This window comes from Macaca mulatta, chromosome 11 (genome assembly GCF_049350105.2).
Source record: "Macaca mulatta isolate MMU2019108-1 chromosome 11, T2T-MMU8v2.0, whole genome shotgun sequence".
NCBI classification, from domain to species: Eukaryota; Metazoa; Chordata; class Mammalia; order Primates; family Cercopithecidae; genus Macaca; species Macaca mulatta.
Window position 1 is genome coordinate 107,145,474 of NC_133416.1, and position 23,069 is coordinate 107,168,542.

Genomic DNA, 23,069 nt, shown 5'->3' on the forward strand with positions numbered 1-23,069 from the left:
AACATATACTGTATATGAAAATCCCAATTTCAGAACTGTAGCATCATAGTGCATAACTGAGCCATAAATAATACCAACACAGTGTATCATTCAATGTTATAATTGTAAGGAACAATGGAGAACATCGAGCCAATCTATTCAAGCTATTGAACTGAGGCCTAGAGATGTTACATAAATGGTTCAAGATCACACAACCAGCAGAGTTGGGGAGATGGGGTTAGAATTTTCCTGCTTTTTCCAATGCCTATAGGATGACACCGAGTGAAATCTTACTAGAATTAAAAAGAAAAGATAAATAAGACCTTCCAGATAAAAGCACAGATATATAATTCCCATAGACTATCTGTAATTAAAGGGATCTTAAAAGATACCTAATCAAGTTATCTGTTTGTGAGACTCTTAATGATTGCTATTCAATTTGCTTAAATTATCTTCACTTTCTAAATTGCCAAAAAAAAAACAAAACTTATGTCATGGGTCACAGAAAAAAACATATCTCAACAGTTAGAACTTCATAGACTATCACGTATAAATCAGTATTTATTAAATACTTCACTGAAAATCCAGGAGGGATATGAATGCTAATCCATTTTGGGACAATATTATTTTGAGAAGTGCTTACTTACAATGCCAATCTGAGAAGAACAAGAAAAGCAGTATGCCTCAAATGAAAGGTCAGGCCCGATACATCCTGCCCATTAGATGTAATAGAATTTATCTTCCCAATTGGAACTAAAAAATTTGATAGTGGCCTGAATCCATAATTCAGATAGCCAAGAAGCCATCAGGATTATATTACTTGAGCTGATTTGTCTTTGTTCCTGATGACTCAGGTAAAAAAAGAATAAATAACAATATCCTCCATTAAAATATTTAGATATCTGGACATACTTTCCATTCTATAAAGGAACAGAAAAAAAAGATCTGGCAAAATAGTTCTAAATGAGATGATATAAGACAATATAGACTAGGAACTGAATAAAAATAAATATAATTTGGGAATTCCAATACTAAAAATTTAAATAATGAAACATAAAGTTTATAATAGTTTGTGTAACTCAGGTGATTCTCTAAACAGACTGATAGCATTAAATTTATACATTTTAAGAGGAAAATGTCATTGTGATCAATAATGCCAAAAAAATAAATTTCTTGCAGTAAGAGCTTTATGACCACCAAGCCTAAGATTAAGTATGAAGAAGACCCTTGAATCTCCATTCACAGAAAAAGAGAAATGTTAGGTGAAAAAACAAAAAGTAACTAGCATTTACTTTTTAAAAAATAATTTCAACTTTTATTTTAGATATGTGCAACTTTTATTTTAGATTCAGGGGATACCTGGGTATATTGTATGATGCTGAGGTTTGGGATACAATTTATCCCATCACCCTGATACTGAGGATAGTACCCAATAGTTTTTCAACCCTCCCTACCCCCTCTAATGCTCTCCAGTTTCTATCATTGCCATCTTCATGTCCACAAGTAGCCAGTGTTACATTCCCACTTGTAAGTGAGAACATGTAGTATTTGATTTCCTGTTCCTCCATTAATTCACTTAGAGTAATAGCTTCCAGCTGCATCCATGTTGTTGCAAAGGATACAATTTCATTCTTTTCATGGCTGCACAGTATTCCATGGTGCATATGTAGTACATTTTCTTTATCTAATCCACCACCGATGGGTACTTCAATTGATTCCATGTCTTTGCTATTGTGAATAGTGCTGCAATGAGCATGCAGGTGCATGTGTCTTTGTGATAGAACAATTTATTTTCTTTTGGATTTATACCCTGTAATGGGAATGCTGGGTTGAATGGTAGTTCTGTTTTAAGTTCTTTAAGAAATCTCCAAACTGCTTTCCAGAGACTGAACTAAGTTTTACATTCCCACCAACAGTAAATAAGCACTCTCTTTACTCTACAAAAGATGCCAACACTTGTCATTTTTTGACTTTTTAATAATAGCTATTCTGACTGGTATGAAATCGTTTCTCTGTGGTTCTGATTTGCATTTCTCTGGCAATTAGTGATGTTGAGCATTTTTTTCATACACTTGTTGGCCACTTGTATATGTTCTTGTAAGAAGTGTCCATGTCTTCTGAGTACTTTTTAATGGGATTATTTGGTTTTTGCTTGTTGAATTTTTTAAATTCCTTATAGATCCTGAATATTCAGCCTTTGGTAGATGCATAGTTTATGAATATTTTCTCCCATTCTACAGTTTGTTTACTCTGTTGATAGTTTCTCTTGCTGTGCAGCTCTTTAGTTTAATGAAATTAGGTCCTACTTGTCTTATTTATTTATTTATTTATTTATTTATTTTTGAGACAGAGTCTCACTCTGTCGCCCAGGCTGGAGTGCAGTGGTGCGATCTCTGCTCACTGCAACCTCTGCCTCCAGGGTTCAAGCAATTATCCTGCCTCAGCCTCCCGAGTAGGTGGGACTACAGGCACATACCACCAAGCCCAGCTAATTTTTGTAATTTTAATAGAGACAGGGTTTTGCCACGATGGTAAGGCTGGTCTTGAACTTCTGGCCTCAAGCTATCCGCCTGCTTCGGCCTCCCAAAATGCTGGGATTACAGGCGTGAGCCACCACACCTGGCTTCAAATTTTTTTTTGTTGCAATTGCTTTTGAAGTCTCTATCATGAAATCTTTGTCCAGTCCTATATCCAGAATGGTGTTTCCAAGGTTTTCCTCTAAGATTCTTAAGTTTGAGATCTTACCTTTAAATCTTTAATCCACCTTGAGTTAATTTTTGTATATGGTGAAAGGCAAGGGTTCAGTTCCATTCTTCTGCATATGGTTAGCCAGTTATCCTAGCACTATTTATTGAAAAGGGAGTCCTTTCTCCATTGCTTATTTTTTATCGATTTTGTTGAAGACCAGATGACTATAGGTATACGGTTTTATTTCTGGGTTCTCTAACCTGTTCATTGGTCTATGTATCTGTTTTCATCCCACTACCATGCTGTTTTAGTTACTGTAGCCTTATGGAATAGTTTGAAATCTGCTATCATGATGCCTCTGGCTTTGTTCTTTTTGCTTAGGATTGCTTTGGCATTTGAGCTCTTTTTTTAATTCAAAATGAATTTTAGAATAGTTTCTTCCTAGTTCTGTGAAAAGTGACATTAGTAATTTGATAGGAATAGTACAGAATCTGCAGATTGTAACTAGTATTTTTAAAGCAGTAATTACCACATCTAAAAACTAAAGTGAGGGCCAAGCACGATAGCTCACAACCGTCACTTTGGGAGGCCAAGGCAGGTGGATCACGAGGTCAGGAGTTCTAGACCAGCCTGACCAACACGGTAAAACCCCATATCTACTAAAAATACAAAAATTGGCCAGGTGTGGTAGTGGGCACCCATAATTCCAGCTACTCAGGAGGTTGAGGCAGGAGAATCACTTGAACCCAGGAGGCGGAGGTTGCAGTGAGCCAAGATCATGACACTGCACTGCAGCCTGGGCAACGGAGTGAGACTCTGTCTCAAAAAAAAAAAAAAAAAAAAAAAAAAAAAAAAAAAAAAAAAACACCATGAAATGAAATGATACAGATCTGGGAAAACTAACTTGGTCATTCACACAAAGGGAAAACAGAGACGAGGGGGAGATAGAGGAATAGGGTCATTTTTCTTCTGTAGGGGAGGACAGAACATATGAATCGTTTGGAGGACTCATCACACTTTAACTCTGTCACTAAACCATTAGGATACCTAACTAAAATACTGGAAATAGAGGTTGTTATGACTACACATTCTTTCACTCTCCATAATGTATAGTATTACATTATTTGAAACATAGTTTTACACATTAAAAAAATTTAGGGTTGCGAAATCTAAAACTAGAAAGATAATCGTGAATGACAAAGATAAAACATTTTAGCTAAATAAGGATTTTGAAGTGGTTCATATAAGTGACTAAGGCTCAGAATAGTGGGAGTCTGCTAAGATTGCACTCCTAGTAAACTCCCATGTTGGGTGAATACAAGGAGACATCAAAAAAGGTAGAGGGGTGTTATCAAGTGGTTTTGTCCCATTCTCTCCCCAAAGCTACACATGACTGGCATGGTCCTATCAATTTTTCCATTCTCCCAGTGTGACAGTTGAGTATTTTACAGCATTTCTTTCAGCTTACACTCTGCACACAATTATACTCAGCAACATTTCTACCAAGTCTGACTTGTCAGTATTGTCACCTGATCCCTTTCCAAATTCATCTAAGCCCATTGGACTCATGGAAACATGAGAAAGGTATCGTCACACATAATTAACTTCATCACATGTAACTAAATACACACGATTCCATCCAAATAAGTGGCACTTACTTATGTCCATTTAAGGCTGCATGGTGTAAAGCAGTGTAACCCGAACTGTCTGTGCAGTTCACATTGGGGCCTCGCCAGATGCTGCAAATAAAGCACAAGCGCAGAGTTAACAGTGAAGCAGGATCTTGCCTTGAAAAACAAAAAGAAGCCTGGTAGCCCCACAGCCAGCAGCAAGTTGCAGATGAAAATTTTAGCCATGTGGAAAATGATTGCCATTTTCCATGAATTCCCCTCAGAACATCAACTTCATTTACTTGATAAACGGAAACTAATAGAGAATGCAACTATTAATATCTTCAGAAATTATTAACAAATGTGTGTCCATGGTCGTGCGTTGAAGTCTGGATCCAAAAATTCCCTATTACTTTCTATCATTACTTAAATATTAGAGGCAACTAACATTCAGCTACTATATTCCATTCCGAAGAATAAAGATTTATGAGACCTGCCTCATGCCTGTTAACACACTCCTTCTGAGGTGGCAGTGATTTATATAAGTTATAAGATATTTTTGCATTGTGGGAAGAATATAAAGTCTTTTTGCTGTTCTATTGCAACCAAGAAAATGTAATCAATATTTCATACTTGAAAATAAAATGGAAGATTTGGACTGTTGTAAACCATGAGAAGATCCTAACAATTTTGCAGTCATCATTGATTTTACTATGCAATATATTCTGGAGATAACATGTAATTATATAAAAGAGTCTTTTTTTTTTGATAACTACAATTAAGGAAACTCTTTTTAACTTTTGGAAAATAAGGCACTGAAAGACACTTTTCCGAAAATAGAACAAAAAAAATTGCTTTATCTGATGGTCACAGTGATATCAAAACTATCAAAGATAATATCTAATGATAAACTAGTTCACACATTCACAAAACATTTACTGTATACCAATTGTATGTCACATATTGAGCTAGGCACTGGGAGCACAAAATCATAACTCAAGGTCCTTCTTTACAAGAACATAGTGTAATGGAAAAGATAGACACACAAACTAATAATTACAAAGTAGTAAGATAATCGAGGTACCAGAGAGCACACAGGCATCTCTGAAAAGAGGATGAATGGCTATTCCAAACAAGGGGTCGTGGCAGCGTTAAACTAAGGTGGCTCAATGAAAATGAATAGAATGTGCTTATTTGACAGTTAATTAAAAGAAGAATTAACAAAACACATGGATCAATTGGAAGAAGGTGGGAAACTGGAAGCAGTAGTCTAGAGATGACTCAGACTTTAGGCTTACATGACTAGAAAAAATTACAATATTAACTAAGATGTGAAATGAAAAAAAGAGCAAAATCTTCTGCAGGGAGGACAACGAAGGATGCAGAGAAAACAATGACTCCTAGTTTGCAGACGTTAAATTTTAAGTATCTGACTTACTTATATAGGTTAAATGCAATCCCTATCAAAATCCCAATGGCATTCTTTAAGAAATTGAAAAAAACTTCTAAAATTCATATGAAACCATAAGAGACCCCAAATAGCCAAAACAATTCTGAGAAAGAAAAACAAAGTTGTAGGCCAGGCTCAGTGGCTCATGCCTATAATCCCAGCACTCTGGGAGGCTGAGGAGGGAGGTTCACTTAAGCTCACTACTTTGAGACCAGCCTTGGCAACATAGTGAGACTCCATGTCTGCTAAAAATAAAGAATTAAAAAAATTAGTCAGTTGTGGTGGTGCACACTTGTGGTCCCAGATACTCAGGAGGCTGAGGCAGGAGGGCTGCTTCAGCCTGGGAGGTCGAGGCTGCAGTGAACCACAATCATGCCACTGCACTCCAGCCTGGGCAACAGAGCAAGACCTTGCCACCACCCCACCCCCAACAAAAAAAAGAAAGAAAAAAAAATTGGAGGCATCACACTTCCAGATTCCAAATTTAAGGGATATATATATACAACAAAATATTATTCAGCCCTAAAAAAGAATTATATCTAACCATTTTCTATGACATGGATGACCCTGGAAGACATTATGCTAAGTGAAATAAGCCAGACATAAAAAGAAAAATATTGCCTGAAAATATATGAAATCTGAAAAAAAAAATCAAATATACAGAGATAGAGAACAAAAGATTGGTAGGGGGAGTAGAACGGGAGAAATAAATGTCAAAGGATACAAAGTAGCAGATATGTAGGATGAACAACTGTAGAGTTCTAAAGTACAACATGAAGACTACAGGTACTAAAATTGTACTATATACGGGATTTCAGCTACATGAGTAGATTTTAGCTGCTCTTGCCACAAAAACAAAAAATAAAGGGTAACTCTGTGAGAGATGGATATTTTCATTTGTTTCACTGTAGTAAACTTTTTTTTTTTTTGCTATCTATATGTATCCCATAACATGTGTATACCACAAATATACACGATAGAATTTATTTTTTAAAATACCACAATGAGATGCTACTATATAACTATCAGAATTGTTATGTTTAAAAAGACGTCATAAACCTATATTGACAAGGATGTAGATCAACCAGAGTTCACCCACACACTGCTAATAGGCACATAAAATAGTACAACCACTTAGTGAAACAATTTGGAAGTTTCTTAAAAAGTTATGTACAAATACCATACATACTATCAAATCATACCACACAAATAACATACAAATACCATATAATCCAATCATTCCATTCTAGGTATTTAGTCAAGAGAAATGAAAGTACATGTCCATATAAAGATTTGTACATTTAATATTAATAACAGCTCTATAGGTAATAGCCTAAAATAGAGACAATCCAAATGTCCATTAGCTGGTAAACAGACAAATTGTGATACATCCATACAATGGAAATAAAAAGAATTAAATACTCAGAAAAAAAAAGGAATTAAATACTACAGCATTGGTTGAAAATCTAAATCAATTAGATTCTCAGAACAGCAGAGCGGCTGCCCTTTGATTCTCAGAACAGCAGAGTGGCTGCCCTTCAATCACCCCAGCAGAAAGGGAGACATCCTTGGGCACAGATAAAATGCATGATCTCTGGACTAGACCCCTGATTTGTAGCCTTCATCAACTTCTGTGATGTAAATACTTCAACTTCACTCAGCAATAGGAAGAGATGCTAACAACTGCATTTCACAAGCAGACACAAGCCAATCCAGCACACCACTGAAAGGCTTACAACCAACAAGTCCTAACACTATGAACTCAGAGCTTCCCATGAGTTTTTGAAAACTTCCACTCTCAAATATGAACAAATAACCAAAGACGTCCAATCACTTGAGGAAAGCCTTTACTATTAAAGAAGCGAAAACAAAAAATTAGGAACAAACTATAGAAAAAAAGAAACCTAGAGAAAATTTGGACTATGCATGGAGAAGAAATTTCAAAAATAGTTATCATTAATACCATCTCAGTATCAGAAAAGATAATGAATGTAAGAACAATGAAATAAAAAAGAAAATCAGAGATAAAATCAGTAGAAGAATTAAAAATCAAGCTGATAAGGCCAGGCACGGTGGCTCACGCCTGTAATCCTAGCACTTTGAAAGGCTGAGGTGGGCAGATGCCTGGGATCAGGGTTCGAGACAACCCTGGTCAACATAGTGAAACTCCATCTCTACCAAAAATACAAAAATTAGCCAGGTGTGGTGGTACATGCCTGCAGTCCCAGCTACTTGGGAGGGTGAGGCAGGACAATCGACTGAACCCGGGAGACAGAGGTTGAAGTGAGTCAAGATCACACCACTGCACTCCAGCCTGGGTGACAGAACGAGACTCTGTCTCAAAAACAAATAAAAAGTAAAAAATAAAGCTCATGAAGTATCTCAGATACTTAGAAAAAAAAAGGCAAAGATACAGACAAATAGAAGGGAAATCATAAGAAAAGTAGGATACTCATTTAGCAGTTCCAATATTGAAAAATAGAGGTTCTTAAAATCAAAACACAGAAAACAGCAGAATGAAAACAATGAAAGATATCATTTTAAAAATTATCAGAACTTTAGGACATTAATTTACAAAATAAAATATACATGGGCCAGTCATGGTGGCTCACGCCTGTAATCCCAACACTTTGGGAGACCAAGGTCGGTGGATCACCTAAGGTCAGGAGTTTGAGATGAGCCTGGCCGACATGGTGAAGCCTTGTTTCCACTAAAAATACAATAATTAGCCAAGCATGGTGGTGCATGCCTGTAGTCCCAGCTACTCGGGAGGCTGAGGCAAGAGAAATGCTTGAGCCTGGGAGGCAGAGGTTGCAGTGAGGCTAGATCATGCCAGTGCACTCCAATCTGGGCAACAGAGTAAGATTCTGTCTCAAAAAAAAAAAAGTACCTGGATAGCTTTGACAAAAAAAAAAAAAAAAAAAAAGACAAAGAAATAACTGAAGTGAGTCCAATATGGTCTTTTAAATTTCAACTAAACAAATTCCTAAAACATCCATCCAGGGCTATTCTCTTAATTTATTTTCCTCTTTCAACTCTAGTTACACTAACAACTCTTCACTACCCAGGAAACCTAGAATGAAGAGAAATTATTCATACCTGTTACTTCTACTTCAATCTGCAACCTTTAGTTATCAACCTACACTCTCCAAGCTCTTACTATGACCAAGAAAATACAAGTCCAAGAATCGACCAAAAAAATGAATAAAATATCATCTCTTCCTCCAAAGCGCTGAAAATCTATTAGAGAAAAATATATACAGATAAATTACAATACAAGCAGTGACCATAGTGCCTACAGCACAGAAAACATCTAATAATTGTTTGTTATCAATCTTCTTCTTGTTCTTATAAAATAAATGTTACAGTACAAAAATCTTTAACTCCCTAAATTAATACATCTGTTTAAGACAACTCCAACAAAAATCTCTATGGAGTATTTTAGGGAAAACTCAACTAAAAGTTCTAAATTTGATCTAGAAGAATTTACAGGAAAAAGAAATTGTGAAACAAGAAGTACTAATGGGATCTATATACTACCAATTATGAAAGCGTATCATAAAACAATACCAAAAAATTTTGTCTAGCACCAGAATAGAGAGATCAATGAATATAAGAGAAGCCCTAGAAACAAGCCAGTCATACATATAGGAATAAAGTTGACATCTGAAAGAGGCAAAAAAAAAAAAAAAGGAAAACATCATTCAATAAATAGTCCCAGGAAATATGTTTTAATTACTGGGCAGGAAAAAATATTTTCAATTCCCTACCCCACACCATTTAGCAAAATTTCATACACATGATTTGTCCTTGACTTCTCAAACCTCATTCCTAACCTCTTTTTCTCACACACCCTGTTCCAACCACACAGGCCTCCTTAAAAATATAAGTATGCTTGCACCTTATGACAGTCGCATTTGAAATTCTCTCTGCCTAGAAAGTTTTTTCCTCAATCATATGGCTCAATCGTCCTGCTCAAATGTCACCTCTTCAGAAACTCTCTCCCTAATTATTCAGTCAAAAATAGCACCCTATCATCATTCTCTTTCCTCTCAGTTATGGGACTTATCACCATCTGGCATTATATTATTTATTTATATGCTGTCTGTCTCCCCACTAGAATGAAAGCTCCACCACACTATCTTTGGGTCTTGAAACAGTGGCTGGAATATTGTAGGTTCCCAGTAAATATTTGTTAAATGAAATATAAAAATGTTGAATACACATATGAAAAATGTCCACCTCATTGGCAATCAAAGAAAGCAAAAAAACACCCATACCATTAAATATTTCTTTATCAAACTGGAAAAAATGTCAGTAATATTCAGTAATGGTTAGGATGCAGAGCTTATAATAAGCTGGTGGTGAAAATGTAAATTGGTACAATTTTTCTGGAAGGCAATTTGACAATACGTATTTAAAAACTTTCATAGTGTGCAAACTTGTTACCTAGAAATTCTCCTTGAGGAATTATTTTAAGAAAGTAATTAATAGTTTGTACAAATACTTAGCTATAAAAATATTTATCACAGAGAGTAGTAAAAAGTAAAAATTATGGATTTTGATATATAATGCCACTTAGAATAGTTATTCTCTAGCAAAGAGAATAACTAGTCAGCTAGATTTCTCGCACTGCTTGCCTCCAAAGCTTGGTACTCATCTTTCTCTCTAGCCCTCTTATACGAGACCCACAGCATTAGTGTCTTATATGGCCCCAACAGCATATGGCTTGAGGTCCTACTGATCAGGTTTTTTTTTTTTTTTTTTTTAAGCTTATGTCAACCTCCCTGGGTTGAGAAAGTCTACCAACAGAATAGCCAGGGCTCCTAGAGAGGATGCAATTCTTCTTAGTTTTATACAATGGCTCAATATATGTGACAGATAAATGGATATTATGCATAAAATAAAAATCTCACAACAAAATGGAAAAATGGGATATTAATAGGCAATTCACAGAAAAGGAAATGTGAATAGCTAATAAATATTTGAAAATATAATTAACCTCACTGTGGCTAGCAAAGAGCAAAATAAAACAGTGGCTGCCTACTTTTCTACCATCAGATGAGCACAAATTTTTGAAGAAATCATTGATAACAAACAATGGAGGCAAATATGTGAAGAAACAGTCACTCTCACAGAATATTCATTGAAGTGTAAATTGCTACAACATTCTTGGAAAGTAACATGGCACTATATAATAAAATTTCAAACATGAATACTCCTAGACCCAATGACTCTACTTTTCAGGATCGATATCTATGAAATAAAAATATTCATATGAAGACTACAGACACAAAAATATCCACTATAGAATTTTAATAGCATAAAAGAGAAAGGGTCTGGCATGGTGGCTCACGCCTGTAATCTCAGCACTTTGGGTGGCTGAGGCAAGCAGATCACCTGAGGTCAGGAGATCAAGACCAGCCTATCCAACATGGTGAAATTCTGTCTCTACTAAAATACCAAAAATTAGCCAGGGGTAGCAGTGGGCGCTTGTAATCCCAGCACTTTGGGAGACTGGGACAGGTGGATTATTTGAGGTCAGGAGTTCAAAACCAGCCTGGCCAACATAGCGAAACCCCATCTCTACTCAAAATACAAAAATTAGCCAGGCATGGTGGTGTGTGCCTGTAATCCCAGCTACTCAAGAGGCTGAGGCATGAGAATCGCTTGAACCCAGGAGGCAGAGGTTGCAGTGAGCTGAAATTGGGCCACTCTACTCCAGCCTGGGTGGTAGAGTGAGACTCCATCTAAAATGCCCAGCAAAAAAAATTAAAAATTAACTAGTCCAATAGCTGAGAATGGGGCAAAAAAGGAAAAATTAATTAGGATTCATTCACACTATGAAATGTTATGCGACTATTAAAATAAATAACTCTGATCTGAATGCATTGACTTTGAAAGTCAGCCAAAACATATAAAGTGAAAAAAGTAAATTGCAGAATATTGTGTATGTCTGGAGCATTCCAAATGCTTTACATGCATTAGCTCATTTATAGCCACATGACAATAAGAAAGATACTATTATTATTTCCATTGTATAGATGAGAAATATTTGCAATAACATAGAAAAATACATGCAAAAATACATTATTCATTCTCTGAATTGTCTGAATGTTGAAATTATCATGAATTTCTTTAAGGAAAAGAAAAGACAATAAACTACAAGGGAAGAAAGATAGGTTTGCTCCAGATTATGAAGAACCTCACAATATGTTGAAAAACTTGGATTGTATTCTGCAGCAACTTGGAACTAAATGGCTTTCAGAAAGATAAGTATGTTCCTCACATGATCAGTCAGTGTTTTAGAATAAGAGCTCTTGTAACAGGTGGAAGGTAAACAGAGTGAGAGAGTTAGGTTAACTGTCTGTTTTACAGACCAGGGGAGAAACAAAGAAATTTGAACAAATGGAGATATAGTGGTAGATAGAAAGAGGGTGAGAAAATTCAAATTGTTATGTCTAAAATAAAACCTATGGGAGATGGTATCCATATGAACAGAATAAGAGCAAGAGAATGGCTGAGGTTTCAACCATGAACGAAATGCATCAATGATGAGATATCTCCGCTAGAAAAAGCTGCAAGGGCAGTGGTATCTTTCGGCAGGAGCCAAGTTTCAGATAAAACTGATTAAAACACTAGGTTGCTTGGAATACCTCAGGCAAAAAATGGAAAAGAAACGGGAAAATACTGCAAATTAACTCTCATACATTTTTTAAATTTCTGCATGTTATTAGAACTCATAAATATTTTGTAAGAGAAGATATTTATAACTAAAATAAGATTCAGGGCCTACAGATTTCAATTACCTATACCAACTCAGTTCCCCATTATACAAAAATTAATTATAATAGAAGCATTTTTTTAAAACCCCGTTGAAAGTCACCTTCTCCTAGCAAAATGGATATGGATACATCTTTTTTAAACAAGGAGGTTTAGAATAGAAAGTTAGCATATATCTAAATATATTCAACTGCACCTATTGACAGAGCCTCTAGGCACATATCCACATATCCATAGAACATCTACCGGCGCATTTGAAACACTATAAATAAGCCAGACCCAAACCCTCCAACTAAAAACTTAATTTAAAAAAGAAACCTTGATTTTTAAAAGCTCCAGCTTTGAGTTAATGTTCAGCTCCATCCCAACTTTTTATATTGCCTTGCCCCCTTTACTTAGGCATAATTAAAGTTCATATGGAACCAAAAAAGAGCCCGCATCTCCAAGACAATCCTAAGTCAAAAGAACAAAGCTGGAGGCATCACGCTACCTGACTTCAAACTATACTACAAGGCTACAGTAACCAAAACAGCATGGTACTGGTACCAAAACAGAGATATAGACCAATGGAACAGAACAGAGTCCTCAGAAATAATACCACACATCTACAGCCATCTGATCTTTGACAAACCTGACAAAAACAAGAAATGGGGAAAGGATTCCCTATTTAATAAATGGTGCTGGGAAAATTGGCTAGCCATAAGTAGAAAGCTGAAACTGGATCCTTTCCTTACTCCTTATACGAAAATTAATTCAAGATGGATTAGAGACTTAAATGTTAGACCTAATACCATAAAAATCCTAGAGGAAAACCTAGGTAGTACCATTCAGGACATAGGCATGGGCAAAGACTTCATGTCTAAAACACCAAAAGCAACGGCAGCAAAAGCCAAAATTGACAAATGGGATCTCATTAAACTAAAGAGCTTCTGCACAGCAAAAGAAACTACCATCAGAGTGAACAGGCAACCTACAGAATGGGAGAAAATTTTTGCAATCTACTCATCTGACAAAGGGCTAATATCCAGAACCTACAAAGAACTCAAACAAATTTACAAGAAAAAAACAAACAACCCCATCAAAAAGTGGGCAAAGGATATGAACAGACATTTCTCAAAAGAAGACATTCATACAGCCAACAGACACATGAAAAAATGCTCAGCATCACTGGCCATCAGAGAAATGCAAATCAAAACCACAATGAGATACCATCTCACACCAGTTAGAATGGCGATCATTAAAAAGTCAGGAAACAACAGGTGCTGGAGAGGATGTGGAGAAATAGGAACACTTTTACACTGTTGGTGGGATTGTAAACTAGTTCAACCATTATGGAAAACAGTATGGCGATTCCTCAAGGATCTAGAACTAGATGTACCATATGACCCAGCCATCCCATTACTGGGTATATACCCAAAGGATTATAAATTATGCTGCTATAAAGACACATGCACTCGTATGTTTATTGCGGCACTATTCACAATAGCAAAGACTTGGAATCAACCCGAATGTCCATCAGTGACAGATTGGATTAAGAAAATGTGGCACATACACACCATGGAATACTATGCAGCCATCAAAAAGGATGAGTTTGTGTCCTTTGTAGGGACATGGATGCAGCTGGAAACCATCATTCTTAGCAAACTATCACAAGAACAGAAAACCAAACACCGCATGTTCTCACTCATAGGTGGGAACTGAACAATGAGATCACTTGGACTCAGGAAGGGGAACATCACACACCGGGGCCTATCATGGGGAGGGGGGAGGGGGGAGGGATTGCATTGGGAGTTATACCTGAAGTAAATGACGAGTTGATGGGTGCAGCACACCAACATGGCACAAGTATACATATGTAACAAACCTGCACGTTATGCACATGTACCCTACAACTTAAAGTATAATAAATAAATTTAAAAAAAAATTAAATTAAATTAAATTAAAAAAAAAAAGAGGGCCTAGATTAAAACCTTGATTAACTTAAGCTTGTTTCATAAAATGCAAGAGTTTCTAGATACATTTAAGAAATGTCTTGAAAAAGTGTAAAATGCTTATTACATATTTATTCCAAAAAAAGCAATTTTTAGATCCTTGGTCTTAGTCTAATACACACCCAAATCCCATTTCCTATGCCTGCTTGTCAATATCTCAAATTCTGTATGTGAGAATTATTGCCAAAAATGAATGTTCTCAGACAATATGAGATTGCCAATTACCAAAAATTTAATTTCCTTTGTTATATTATTTGCACTAATGTAACAAATCAGATTAGTATATTTTAGAATAAATATAAACAAAATAGTTTTCTACCAAACTTTCAAATAACCAGGACATTCATTAGTGAGAATATTCTATTATCTAAGGTTTCACATATTAAAGAAGATCATTCTTAAATAAACCATAAGCCTGAGTTTCTTGGGCCAATATCCATATATATAGCAAATAAGATTTGAAGCACAACTACTCCACAAATTGATCATTATTATACCCTCTATCAGTCTATGGGGAAAATCTGTCAGAAACAACATAAAACTATTTCAGTTTTTATTGATTCCTATCTGACCCTTGACACATGAGATCACTCCAAGGCATCAGATATGGAAATTCATACAAAATGTACATCTAATGCCTCAGGCAAGGTCAGAGTATGTAGGAATAGTCTTCTGACAGATCATATCATTTCAAGCAATGCAAAATAAACCTTCTTCTCAATCTGTGTCTTAATAGTTTACTTCCATTTTTAGATGAACTGGACATATGTACATATGCTACTGATTACTACAAGTGTAGTTCTCATCAGTTTAGTGATGGCACAATTTTGTTGTCATGGGCTACAAGTGTCCCATATGGGTCAAAAGGGTCTATATCTCTATATCAGCACTGTCCTATAGAAATATAATGTGAGGACAGGACCTGATGGCTCACACTTTTAATCCCAGCACTTTGGGAGGCCAAGACAGGTGGATCACTTGAGCCCAGGAGTTTGAGACCAGCCTGGGCAACATGGTGAAACCACATCTCTACAAAAAAAAAAAAAAAAATTAGCCAGGCATGGTGGCATGCATCTGTAGTCCCAGCTATTCGGGAAGCTGAAGTGGGAGGATTGCTTGAGCCCAGGAGGTGGAGGTTGCAGTAAGCTGAAACTGTGCCACTGCACTCCAGCCTGGGCAATAGAGCAAGACCCAGTCTCAAAAACTGGAAAGAAAAAATACATAATGTGAGCCACATACGTGAATTTAAATTTTCTAGTAGCCACATTAAAAAGATGTGAAATTAGTTTGAATATATTTTACTCAACCTAATATATCAAGAACATTATTTCAACATATAATCAATACAAAAATTATTGAGATGTTTCACATTCTTTTTTATACTGTTTTCAATATTGGTGTTTATTTTACACTTACAGCACATCACAATTAGGACTAGCCACATTTCAAATGCTTAATATCCTGACATGGACAGTGGCTACTATATTGCACAGCACAGGGCATTTCTATATAATTATTCCAAGGGGGAAAAAAGAAAATTAACTCTAATAATATAAAAAAGCTTTCTAGTATGAGGAAGAGTAGCTAATGGATGCTGGGCCTAATACCTAGGAGATGGGTTGATCTCTGCTACAAACCACCATGGCACACGTTTACCTATGTGACAAACCTGCACATTCTGCACATGTACCTCAGAACTTAAAATATTAATAAAAGTTTAAGAAAAATAAATAAATAAATAATAAAAAGTATTGTCACACTGGAACCCCACATACTATCCCATATGAGTTTGCTGAATGAATATTTACTGAAATGTGCAAAACCATCTAAGTAAGATAGACATGCACTATAAAGCTTAAAAATGCAGAGGAAAACTATGAACTGGCCTTCTGTGAAGAATTAGAACAAGAATAAGCAAACTCTAGACCATGAGCCACATCCAGTACACTGTTTGTTTTTGTAAATAAAGTTTCATCGAAACACATACAGACACACACACACACACACACACACACACAAACATAAAAGCTTTCTAAAAATAATCGCAAATATTGGCTTTGTAGTAAATATATGTCTGTCTGAGTCACAAACAATTTCTAAAAGATATGTTGTCTTTGGAGCAAAAATAAATACTAGATCTAGTATACAGTCATATCCTAGACTGTAATGCACAATTTTACAAAAGTCAGCACATCAAGAGCATCATAGTCAAAATTGTACTAACTAAACGTTTTCTAATGAATAATTTGTACCCTGAATTACTTGATGCAACTCTCAATACATGTATTTTTACTAGCAAATGGGAATTGAATGACTGTGGGCAAAAATAACTCCTTGAGTTATAATCACACATATAATGCAATTATGACCTCTCTTCAATATATACAGTATGTGCCACAAGATAGAATTTTAGAATATGAAAAGAATTTGTAACCATGCAGAGTCATAAACACAGAGTCAAGAGACATGAGAGGAAAACTAGAGCATCTATTTTAACCTAGTTTTAACTTCATCACTTGTGCTAAAAGTGTAAAACATTCCTCCCAGCCCATATCTTCTCTTCTCTGCATGGATATAATTCCTGGAAAATAAACCAACAGACAAGGCAGATTAATCTCTCATTGTTACACACTGATTTTGGTGACAACTGTTTTTCCTATCCTCACATTCTCTTCGTAGGTAACAATAATTCAAGGGTACTATGGTAGGAAAAAATAATGGTACCCCAAAGATATATACATCCTAATCCCTGGAACCTGTGCATATTTTGTGTTACACAGCAAGGGAGAATTAAGGTTGCAGATAGACTTACACTGCTAATCAGCTGGCTTTAGCCTGGATTATCCAGGTGGGCCCCATGTAATCACAAGTGGAGAAGAGGGAAATGGAAGAGTCAGAATCAAAAAGATGGCACAGCCAAAAAGACTCAACTGGCCATTGTTGGCTCTAAAGATGGAAGAGGGTCATGAACCTAGAAATGTAAGCAGTCTTTAGTAGCTGGAAAAGGCAAGAAAACCATTTTCCTAGAGCCTTCAGGAGAGAATGCAGCCCTGCCCACACCTTGATTTTAGCCCAGTGAGAACCACAGACCTCCAGGACTGCAGGATAACAGATCTGTGTTGTTCTAAGCCACTACATTTGTGGTAATTTGCTACAGCAGCAATGGCAAACTAATACAGGTGTGCTTATTGTAATTAATAACCCCAAAATATGAGCTGCTCCAACCTTTCCAAATACTTGGGAATCTAAGGTAGCATGAGCAAGACAGCATGAACAAAACATTGACCAGGGACTTGCTACATACTAGAAATTATGCAGAATGCTTTGTATTGATTACCTAAGTTGATCTTCATAACAACCATGTGAGACTGGGGCTTTTTATAACCCCTGGATTTTTAAATGAAGAACTGAAGAACAGAAAAGTAATTTACCCAAGATCACACAGCTAGTTCACATTGCAAGCAAGATTTGGAACCAGGCTGCCTGATTCCAAAGCCAATGACATTAACCACACTACATTATACTTCGGTCTCATGGTTTTTATTTACTTTTGATTATAATAAAGTGGAGACATTTTTATTTGTATAAATGTAGGGGTCCAAGTGCACTTTTGTTACAGGGATACATTGTATAGTGGTGAATTCTGGACTTTTAGTGTAACCATCACCCAAATAATTACATTGTATCTATTAAGTAACTTTTAATCCCTCACCTGGCAACTCCAACCCTCCCACCTTTCCTAGTTTCCAACATCTATTATTCCATACTCTACGTCCATGTGTACATATTATTTAGTTCCCATTTATAAGTGAGAACATGTGGTATCTGACTTTCTAAGTTGTTTCACTTAAGATAATGGCCTCCAGCTCCATCCGTGTTGCCAAAGACATTATTTCATTCTCTTTTATAGCCATATAGTATTCCATTGTATATATGCATATCACATTTTCTTCATCCAATCATCTGTTGATAGACACTTAGACACACTCCATATCTTTGCTATTGTAAATAGTGCAATAAACATATAAGTGCAAGTATCTTTTATGCAATAAACATATAAGTGCAAGTATCTTTTTGCTACAATGATTTATTTTCATTTGGATAGATATCCAGTAGTGGGATTCCTGGATTAAATGGTAATTACTGAGATATTTCCATGAAGTTTTCCATAGAGGTTATACTAATTTACATTCCCACCAATGGTGTATAAGCATTCCTAGGCCTTTTATGTTTCATAACCAATTGCATTCCTTCTATGAGTAGCTTGTTTATATTCTTTGCCCAGTTTTTGTACTGAGTTTTTCATTATTTTTATTTATTTTCATCATTCTTATTGATTTGAAGAAGCCATTTTATATGTATAGATATTAACCCTTTCTAAAGTTGCAAATATTTCTCTTACTTCATCTTGCAGCTGAACTTACAGTGTCCTTCGCCTGGCCATAAATGTTTACTAAATCAATTCTGTCTTTCTTTAAATTTATTGTTTCTAGCCCTGGTACCATTGAAAGAAAGGTCTTCCTTATGCCAAGATGGTAACAATATTCTCTAATGTTTCCTTCTATTTCTTTTTTTTAGATTCAAATCTTTAATTTCTCTCTTTTATGGGTATATGATATGAGGTATTTCCCAATGGAATAAACTAATTCAATACCACTTTAAAATAATTAATTACCATCTAATTACCCCAGTGAAAGGCTTCCTTTCTCATATAGTATTTTTCTGTACCTGTATTTCTAACCTGTATTTTGACTGTTTTGTTACATTCATCTATCTTCTCCAAAAGACTAATATTACATTATTTAATTTCTATAGCTTTATAGCATATTTTAATAGCTAAAAATAGGTCTCTTCTGATATATATACTCTAAACTGTTTTTTTCTTGGGTTTATTCATCTTTATAATAGATGGTATAGTCAGACCAGGCACAGTAGCATGTGCCTATAGTCCCAGTTCTTCAGGGGGCTGAGGTAGGAGGATCACTTGAGTCTAGGAGTTTCAGTCTAGCCTGGGCAATACAGCAATACCTCATCTTTAAAATAAAAAAAAAATAAGTATAGTCAAATTGTCAAATTAAAAAAAAAGTTTTGGCTGTTATTGCATTAAACTTACAGAAAAAGGAGGAGGAAATGAGATCTTTGGAATTCTGTATTTTTCCAACTGAATCTGATTTCCATCTCTACAGCTTTGGTAACAGTCTTAGGCAACGTACTTCACTTCATTAGGCATGAGTTTCCCCATAGGTAAAACCCAAGGATAATCACAATAATAACCTCACAGTATTGTGAGAAGATTAAATAGAAAATGTAAATATTAAATATACTACCTAATCCACAGAAGGTACTTATTAAATGTTATTTAATTGGTCTAACCTTTTTATACTTTCTTTATAGAACTCTTAAAAATATTTTAAAATTATTTTCTTTAGCATACTTACATAGTGAACACTATGTGCCAGATATTATTCTAAATGTTTTCTAAATATTTACTCAATAAATCCTCACAGCAACCCTATCAAATGAGTACTACACTTACTACACTTTACAGATTAAATAACTAAGGTATAGAGTAGGGTCACATGGCCCCTACCAGGTAAAGCAGGGATTCAAACCACAGCATGCCCTTAATCATTATCTACTGCCTTGTTATTTTAATTCCTAAGTAATTTAGTTCTTTATTGCTATTCCAGATGAGGTCTTATTTTTCATGTCTTTTCATTACTGCTGCTCGCTTGGATACTGTGTTTTTCAAACTCATTCACTCACCCAAAAAAATAGCTATTGAGTATCCACTATGCACAGGCACTGTTCTCATTGTTCTAGTCACTGACAACACAGCAGTTGGAGAAGGTTGTATAGAAAAAAGACAAAAATTCCTGCCCTCATGGTCTTTACATTCTGATTTAGTTAGACAAACAACAAACAAACGAATATATAAATATATGAAGCAAGAAGTGGTATCAAGAAATGCAAGAGGAACAGAATGCTGTTTTATGCAATATAGTCGAGCAAGTCTGTGGGATAATATGGCAACTTTGGAAGAAGAACATTTCAGGAAGAAATCGGCTTAATGTTGAGGAACAGCCAGGACAGCAGTGTGGCTGGAACAGTGTGAGCAAGGAAGAGAGCACAGAAAAGTGGGTCAGAGATGTGTGGCTGGATCACACAGAGCCTTGTGGTATGGCCTTGACTGGTATGGAAAGCCATTGGAGAGTTCCGAACGGAGAAATGACGTGATCTGACTTGTATTCCGCTGCTCTGTTAAGAATAGTCTGAAGGGGAAAGGGTAGAAGAAAGGAGATCAGTTAGAAGACTACTATAGTAATGCAGGAAAAGATGATGATGGCTTAGAGCAAAGGGGTAGCACCATGTAGGGGAAAAAACGCTTGGATTATGCATTTAAAGGTAAAGGAAACAGGATTTGCTGACAAATTGTGATGGGCAAAGAAAAGAAACAGGAAGGACTGCAAGATTTCTGTCATGAGCAACTAGAAAGTTGGAATTGCCATTTATTAATTTGGATAAGTTTGCAGAAGAGGTTCTCTACGATTTTTAGGTATAATAATCATGTATCTCTTCTTTTATAATATTCATTTCATTTTTTCTTCTTACCCAAGCTGCATTGGCTAGAACCACTAAAATAACAAGAGGATAATCTTTGTCTTGTTGATGAATTTAATGGCATGCCTCGTAAGGCATTAACATTTAGTATGATGTTTGCTATTGGATTCTCATGGATACTTTTTCAGCATATTAAGGAAACTTTTATTCCCTCAGTAAAGAACAAAAAGGTGGAATAGCATAATGGATAAAAGCACAGACTCAGGATTCAAACTGCCTAAACTAAAATGCTGATCCCTTCCCTAACTACACAACCTTGGGAAAATTACCTAACTACTCTGGTTCTCAGTTCTCTCACCTATAAAATGAATATACCAGTAATAGCTAGCTCACAGGGTTACTGTGAAGATTAAATTAGATGTAAAGTGCTAGCACAATGCCTGACACATAATCAATCATCCTTTCTGTAGGAAAAGTTTTTATCTAGAATGGCTCTTGTGGTTTGTTAAATATATTTAGGATATCTTTCATGATGGTCATACAGCTTTTCCCTTTTAATACATTAACATATTTAATGTCGGATAAGAACCATCTCTACACTACTGGAAGTAAATTTATCTACTTATGGTGTATTTTTTTAAATATAATCCTGAATTTGATTTGCTCTTTGTAACAGGATTTTGCATTCACATTCACATGTAAATTGTCTCTGGTTTTCTTGTCTTTTTTATTTTGTTTACATAAACTGAAGAGTTTGGGGCCTTTTTTCTAGTTTCCAGAATAATTCAACCAACATAGAAATTGATTATGTTAATTGAATATTTGAAATAGCAAATGTAAAATCATCTAGGATTGGCACTTTTGTGGAGTAAATCCTTAATACATTTCCAGTGTCTTCTATGATTACTGACTTATTAATACAGTTGACTTTTTCTTACATTAATTCTGTCATTTACATTTTTCTAGGAAATAAGTTATTTCCATTTAGGCTTTCTAATTTATTGACTAGAAATCATACATATTTTTAAGTCTGTTGTTATTGTCTATATTTACAGTTCTATCACCATTGTAATTCCCAATGTTCTGTGTTATTTTTCTCTCCTTGGTTAGCCTAGGGTGGCGCTATTTTATCAGCATATTCAGAGATTTAGTTAGCTTTATTTTCATCAAACGTCTATTGGATATGTTATTTATTCATTGTTTATTTACTTTTTAATTAACTACTCTCTGCTCTTAACTATAAGAATTCAGTTACCTATTTCACATTTGAGTTGAATGCTTAACTCATTTAATTTTATTCTTTCTTATTCAAAAGTAAAAGCATTACAGGCTGTGACATTTCTACGGAGGTTTTGCCCACATCACTTAGGTTTTGACAAGCTGTATTTTCATTTCAATTATTATATACACAGCCTGTAATTCAGTTTTTATGTCCTTTTTACTATGAAAATTAGTGTTCTTTTTTTAAATTTATCAATACTTAGAATCACTATACCTCTTGCTCTATTTCTTGTGTTACCACATTATAGTCACAGAATAATTCTTCAACTTCTAATAATTTCTTTAGATTTTCTTTGAAAACTAGTGTGCAGTTTTTCTTATGTTACATGTGACAAAAGTTCTTTGATTAACCAAATTTTAGCTGGCCTCCTAAACCTTCTCCTAGGTCCATCTGTGTACTTCCTTGTAAAATAGCAAGAGCTCAAGAGCTCTGCTAAGTCAGTTTAGCAAGAACCTCCACCCCTGAGATCTTATCAGATTCCTCATCCTCCACCATCCCTCAGGTGATACCTGGTCACCATGGCCTGTCTTCAGCTAGAATCCTTCAAAGCTGGTTTAGCCAGAGACCCTCTTACCCATGATTCCTCTCGGTAATTTTACATCCACTGACCCCTGCCCTGTTCCCTGGCTATGAATTTCCACTTGCCCATGCTGTATTTGATACTGACCCCAATCTCTCTCCCCCACTGCAAAATTCCATTGCAGTGGTCCCTATACCTACGGTGA

General features: G+C 35.5%; 1 protein-coding gene across 7 annotated transcripts in view; it reads right to left on the reverse strand.

Moving 5' to 3' along the window:
* The window catches only part of ANKS1B (ankyrin repeat and sterile alpha motif domain containing 1B), a 1,294,913-nt gene that overhangs the window by 1,116,695 nt on the left and 155,149 nt on the right, over nt 1–23,069 (reverse strand). For all 7 annotated transcript variants that reach the window (XM_028830273.2, XM_028830270.2, XM_028830269.2 and 4 more), the window contains exon 2: nt 4,326–4,406. In XM_028830273.2, the coding sequence (XP_028686106.1) occupies nt 4,326–4,406 (81 nt within the window). The remainder of the gene's footprint in view (nt 1–4,325; nt 4,407–23,069) is intronic.